Source organism: Humulus lupulus, chromosome 6 (assembly GCF_963169125.1).
Source record: "Humulus lupulus chromosome 6, drHumLupu1.1, whole genome shotgun sequence".
NCBI lineage: Eukaryota > Viridiplantae > Streptophyta > Magnoliopsida > Rosales > Cannabaceae > Humulus > Humulus lupulus.
In genome coordinates, this window is record NC_084798.1 from 25,846,111 (window position 1) to 25,853,250 (window position 7,140).

At 29.5% G+C, this 7,140-nt stretch overlaps 1 protein-coding gene across 1 annotated transcript; it reads right to left on the minus strand.

Annotated features, from left to right (window-relative positions):
* Positions 1 to 5,263: 5,263 nt before the first annotated feature.
* Positions 5,264 to 6,709, minus strand: LOC133781939 (mitochondrial uncoupling protein 5-like). Its single transcript, XM_062221048.1, has one exon. It carries the CDS (start codon positions 6,544 to 6,546, stop codon positions 5,584 to 5,586), a length of 963 nt encoding a protein of 320 aa, XP_062077032.1. The 5' UTR covers positions 6,547 to 6,709; the 3' UTR covers positions 5,264 to 5,583.
* Positions 6,710 to 7,140: the final 431 nt, after the last annotated feature.

A 7,140-nucleotide genomic window follows, 5' to 3' on the forward strand; every position in this document is an offset into this window, starting at 1 on the left:
AAGATGTTGTATATTAATTGTAATTGGATAATGATATTACTGATTATATTGATTTTTGTGGTATCATTAATTATTTTAGATACTGAAATGTATAAGATATCATCCACTAACTACCTAGAGAATGCAAATGTAACTGAGTAATGTAACACCATTATTTATATAACCCATTATAACAAAAGTTAAGATAGTAAAACTCCTTCAATCAAATCAAAACTTTATTACGCATGAATCAACCACTTGCATATGTATGATTATTTGATTGGAAAAAAAAAATCTCCCCACAAAAAAATTATAAAAAAAAAAGATTATATGTTTCTACTATTTTAGTACAAAGTTTCATAAAGTTTTGTTCTTATAGAAATTATGTTTTAGAAAACTAGAATATTAATTGTAATTTGATATCTATACTATAATCCAATTAGGTTTCACAATTTTTTTTCAAAGAATAACAATTCCAAATATCATTTAAAATCCTAAAGTTTGAAACATAGCAATATCGTATGTTTTTAATAATTCTATATTTCAAATGTCCCTTTGCAAAAATACACAATTGGCAGAAAATCTGAAATTGTATCTTAGAAATATGATCTTATTTGTAATGGAGATAACTTGATAAGATCACTAGGAATTGTACAACTCTTCTCTACAATGCACCAAATGAAAGATATTTTGTATTTTACAAAATCTCATAGTGCTATTTTAACACAATTTTTTTATATTTTGAAGAAAATTTTATTAGGCAAAAGCCAGTGTGAATACTCTTAGAGGCTCAAAACACAACACTATTTCGTTTACAATAATATTAGAGTAATTTACAATTTTCCAATAATTCAAGGACTTTTAGCAATTTTGCATAATTCGCGCGTACAAATTTATTTAAATTTTACTAACCCGCCCATCTTGTACTCGCCTTGCTTCAAACCTGAATAATCCGACTAGCATCGGGTGTCGCTTGCTCGACCCGTGCTCAATTCAGATCGAGCACATATTAGCCAAAATAAAAATCAAGTCTACCCAAAACCTAAACCTCTATATATCTAAGGAAAAAAACTATGTGGAGTAGAAACTAGAAGAAAGAACCTAGGCTAGTCTAGCTGCCATTGTTGCCATCTCCCTTCTCTCAAATACTCACTTTCACTCTCATTTGTTTTATTTTGCTTTCTATCTCTTTATTTTTCTTGAGTCTCAACCATTCACATTCTCTAACACCAAAACGAATTATAGAACAAATTATGTTTTCCTTTTTTTTTTTGTCAAAAGAGATAGTATTTTTTAAGTTTTCTTGGGCTTGTGAATTGTAGTTTTTCGGCTGCTAAAGACTAAAGTGGGCTTGGGCTTGTGGTTGGGGTTGATGGAATTCTTCCTGGGGAATATTTAAAATAATATAGCTTTTATATCGTTGTGTAAAAATATGAAAACTTTATTTTTTGTGAAAATATATTTAATAAAAAATTAAAATATAAGAAACTCAATTAGTAGCTAACTAAAATATGAAAATGCAATTTTCTTTTATCATAGTTACTTTTTCTTTAATTTTGAAGGTAATTTTACTTTATTTTTTTAATTTTTAATTTTTTCCTTCATTTTTATATTATTTTTTCTTTCTTTTTTCCTTACTTATTTTTTCCTTCCATTTCTTCATTTTTTTTCTTCCAATTTTTTCCTTCATCCTTTTTTTCTTTCTTCCATTTTTCCATTCTTCTTCTTCTGCTTCTTCTTCTTCTTCTCACTTTTATTCATTTATCTATTTTTTTCTTCCATTTGTATTGTTTTGTTTTTTTGTTCATATTTTTTCAGTTTTCTTTCTTATTTTTTTCACTTTTTTCCTTCTATTTTTTCTTCATTTATGTATTTATTATTTTTTCCTTCCATTTTTTTTCTTTTTTCACATATATGAGCCTTTTTTTTCTTTCTTTTTTTTCTACCAATTTTTTCATTCATATTTCTTTTCTTTCCATTATTTTTCTTCTTCTTCTTTTCATTCTTATTCATTCTTGTTTTTTTTTCTTTCATCATTTCTTTTGTTTTGTTTGTTTTTCCATATTTTTTTAGTTTTTCTTCTTCATTTTTTGTAGTAATTATTTACTCATTCCATTTTCCTTTTTTTTCACACATGTTTTAACATTACATAATTATTTTACCATTTTTTATTTATTATATTTTATTATTGTAATTTTTTTTATAGTTTTTTCAACAATATGTAAAAAAATTAAAATCAATTTTTTCAGCATTTTCTTTTAATTGTAACCCTTATAGGAACATTAAAACTTGGAAAGAAAATAATAAAAATATGAAAACATGAATGGGTAACCAGTTACCCTGATGGGAACTTTCAAATCTAGAAAAAATTTATATGAAGAAGATGGGAGAGAAGGGAAATCAGGTGGATCTGGTTTTTTTTTTTTTCTATCTTTAGATTTGTCGTAACTGGTTACCTTCCCATTCTTTGTGTGTATATTTCTGGGGGTAATTGGTTACCTTCACGTTCCAATGTGTCTGTATATTTCTGAGTTCTTTATGGTAACTGGTTGCCTATGTTACTAAAATCATATTTACTTCTTCTTCCCTTTTTAATGAAGTGTTCTTCCTCTTTTTCCTTTAAATTTGATGTTTCTTTCATATTTAATATCAGTAACCCGTCAACCCTCTTATGGTAACTGGTTACCCCTCTTATGGCAGAATGTTACTTCTCTCAGGATAACTGGTTACCCTTTTTGGTACATGTTATTTAACCTAGCTCTAGGATTTTTTTTTTTTACATAATTGTCAAAAATCAATCAAGTAATTGATTACCTTACCCAAGATTTGAAAAAAGAAGCGTAAAATCTAAAAAAAGGAAAAAAAATGTTTATAATAAATAAAAAATAATTTTAAACACAATTCTTATTACAAAAAAAAAATTGCAAAACAACCAAAGAAAAATTTAATATAAAATTAGTAATATAAAAATAATATAAAAAATCAAATAAGCTATAAAAATAATAATCAAATTACAAACATACCCTTCTAAATTAATAAAACTTGATTAAGAGTAAAACTATGACATAAACCAACTTTTATACAAAAATATGGGGAAATAAACCAATAAAAGTTAAAATTCTTAAAAAAAACCATAGATTAACTTTTTTTTCTTTTTAAAAGTCATATTTTTGCACACTCTATTAAAAATCTCATATAAAATGTAATTTACTCTTCTAACTACTGCCAACATCTTCTTAGAAACATGTTATTTGTTAAAAAAAAAAAAGTATTTTTGTGAAAGCATACTCTAAAGGCCCAAATCAAGGCCCACCAGAAAAACATGTCCGAACTCAACATTTAACCCAAAACTCGTACACATTCGATTCGATGATATTCAACCAAATTTTGATAAGAGGAAATTACATTTTATATGAGATTTTTATTAGAGTGTGCAAAAATATGGCTTTTTTTTAAAAAAAAAAAGTTAATCTATGGTTTTTTTTTTAATAATTTTTACTTGTATGGGTTTATTTTCCCATATTTTTGTAAAAAAGTTGGTTTATGCCATAGTTTTACTCTTAATCAAGTTTTATTAATTTGGAAGGGTATGTTTGAAATTTGATTATTATTTTTTTAGCTTATTTGTTTTTTTATATTGTTTTTATATTACTAATTTTATATTAAATTTTTATTTAGTTGTTTTGCAAATTTTTTTTTGTAATATGAATTGTTTTTAAAATTATTTTTTATTTATTATAAACACGTTTTTTTTAGATTGTATGTTTTTTTTTCTTTCAAATTCTGGGTAAGATAACCAGTTACTTTATTGATCTTGGACAGTTATGTAAAAAAAATCTTAGAGCTATGTTAAATAACATGCATCAGGAGGGGTAACCAGTGGTTACCAGTTATCCTGAGATGAGTAACTTTCTGCCATAAGATGGGTAACTAGTTACCTAAGAGGGGTGACGAGTTACTCATATTAAATATGAAAATAAACATCAAATTTGAAAGAAAAAGTGGAAGAATACTTCATTAAAAAAGGAAGAATAAGTAACTAGGATTTTCGTAACATATGTAACCAGTTACCATAAAGAAACCATAAATATACACACATCAGAATGTGAAGGTAACCAGTTACCCCCAGAAATTTACACACAAAGAATGTGAAGGTAATCAGTTACTCATTCACGTTTTCATATTTTTATTAGTTTTCTTTCCAAATTTTGGTATTCCTATAAGTGTTACAGTAAAAAGAAAATGCTGAAAAAATTTATTTGAATTTTTTTTACATATAATGGAAAAAACTATTAAAAAAATTACAATAATAAATAAAAAAATAGTAGAATAATTATGTAATGTTAAAATATATGTGTGAAAAAAATGAAAAAAAAAAGAAATAGAATGAGAAAAGAATAAGTACAAAAATGAAAAAAAAAACAAAAGAAATGATGAATGAAAAAAAAATAGATGAATAAATAAGAATGAAAAGAAGAAGAAGAAAAATAATGGACAAATGAAAAGAAAAAAATATGAATGAAAAAATTGGTAGAAAAAAATGAAAAAAATTGAAGAAGAAAAAAAAAGCTTATATGTGTGAAAAAAGAAAAAAAAATGGAAGGAGAAAATAATAAATACAAAAATGAAGAAAAAATAGAATGAAAAAAAAACTGAAAAAATATGAAAAAAAAAATAAAACAATACAAATGAAAGAAAAAAATAAATAAATGGATAAAAATGAAAAAAATGAAAAAAAGAAGAGGAAGAATGAAAAAATGGAAAGAAAAAAAGATGAAGGAAAAAATTGGTAGAAAAAAAAAAGGAAAAAATGGAGAAAAAATAAGTAAGGAAAAAAAAAAGAAAAAATGATGGAAAAAAAAAATTACTTTCAAAATAAAAAAAAAAACATAACAATGATAAAAAAATGTGATATTTCCATATTTTAGTTAGCTACTAATTGTGTTTTTCATACCTTAATTTTTTCCTTAATAAATTTCCCATACAAATTAATAAAAGTATAACTCCCATATTTTTGCACATTAATAGTATAAAAGCCATATTTTTTAAAAATTCCCTTTTGATAATGTATTATCACAACCTGAATTAGACAACCCAAACCCGAAATCCTCAAAACCTGAAAACTTGATCAATCTAATAAGCCAACATGACTACATTGTTTATTGGAAAATGTTATCTAATATTGTATTATAAATTTTGATAACTCATAAAATCTTTTTATTTGTCCAATTTACTCATGATAAAAAAAAAAAAAAGTAAGTTATAAACAAATTTGAAGAGCAAATTTATGTAACAATAACAATAATGTCAGTAACCAAAATTTTGATAACTCATAAAAATCAGTAACAAATTCTCTAATGTTGTCTCTTTAAAAAGTAAAACAGTTATTTAAAGTCAATACAATAATTTTCTTTATATTTTCCCATAGAGCACTTTTATTACTAATTAACTTCTTTTAAAGAACTTGTAACCAATAATTAAAAAAAAATTATACAATTATAAGAGAACAACAAAAAGAATAAAGAATATATATATATATATATATATGTATATGTAGTTGTCATTCCTCTTTCTCTTCTAGTTTTTAGTTGTCGATCGATTGAATCAAAAATCTTTAAGGACCTTCCTGATCTGTTCCAGTGTGACGAACAACACCACTGTAAACGGTCCTTGTCTCGAAATCGTAGGGATGAAGCCCTTGTACAAGGCCATCGGTCCCTCAGCTTTGACCGTCTTAAGGGCACAGTCCAAAGCCCCGGAGTAAGGCGGCGGTGCTCCGGCCTCCACCCTCATGTTCATCACCCTAGTCTTTATAACGTCCACCGGGTTCGACGCCACCGCCGCCACGAACCCCGCCGCGAAGCTGGCCGTCACGTGGGTCCCTATCCCATCCCTCATCACACCCTTTTCCAAGATCATCTCCTTGATCTGATCGTACGACGCCAGCTGCGACGCCGTCACGATCATGGCCCGGTTCACCGTCAGCGCCGAGCCGCGCCACAGGCTGGTCACTCCCTCGCTCTTCGACATCTGACCGATCGCATCCACCACGCTCTTGTAGTTTCTCCGCTCGTTGATCGGGAGCCTCCCGTCGGCTTGCATACGAACCATTGCCACGTCGGCTGGGTTCCCGACGGCCGCTCCGACTCCGCCGGCTACCAGCCCGGCTGCGATTTTTCTGGGGAGCGAGAAGTTTCCGGTTTCGGGATCGGTCCACTTTCCTCTTAGGACTTCGTAGAGCCCCATTCGGGTGGCGGAGTAGAGGGTTTGGCGGAGGATGGTGGCGGAGACACCTGAGAAGAGAGCGGCGACTCCTTCGCTACGGACTATGCCGACCCCGATGGAGACTGGTCCGACACGTGGCGGCGGCTCCACCATGCGTAAGGCTGGAATGGAGATGTTCCCGGCCATGGCTGGACGGATTAAAGGCTGCATGGCAGGGTTGGGAGCAGCGAGGGATGGCTCGCCTTGAAGCTGCATACGGACCTTGATGAGGTCGAGTGGGTGTGTTGAAGCTCCGGCGACAATGGAAGCGATTCCTCCTTCTACAAAACCCTTCAATCCCATGATTTTGGTAGTGAATCTTGATCGGTTCAAATCAAAACCCGGAAAACTGAGATGGAGTAAAAAGGGTTAGTGATCTGCTAAAGAAAGCAGGAAAAGAAGGGATTAATGGAGTTTGAAGAAGATGAATGAGTTTGAGTTTGAGTTTGAGTTTAGTGCGAGTGTTGAGGCAATTTATACAGAAGAATTTGAAGACTAGTAATTGTTATGCGTGTTGAATAAGTACGTAACATCGCGGGTTCTTTGGATGTGAATATTATTCTAGTTTTTGGTCTTTTTAGTGTTAAGCAGTATACTTTTGACTTTGACCCCAAAATTCAAGGAAGGAAAGGCTATTTATTGGTCCACTACTAAAGTACAGGTTTGACCTGAATTCGTTAGCCATGCCATGTTGGACAAATATTAATCATTTGTCACGTGTCCATTTTTTTTTATATAGAATAATTATTTTATTTACATTTATTCTTGATGTCATTTTTTTTTGGCTCTCGTGTTGTCGAAAATATGTGTTATTATACAAGTTTAAATTATGGAAAAATTAATTTAATAATATTTTTTTATGTGTTGGACTTAAATTTTCCATTTTAAAATTTTAAT

Coding starts and splice junctions, on each gene's coding strand:
- LOC133781939 (XM_062221048.1), bottom strand. CDS start 6,546: ATGGGATTGAAGGGTTTTGTAGAAGGAGGAATCGCTTCCATTGTCGCC.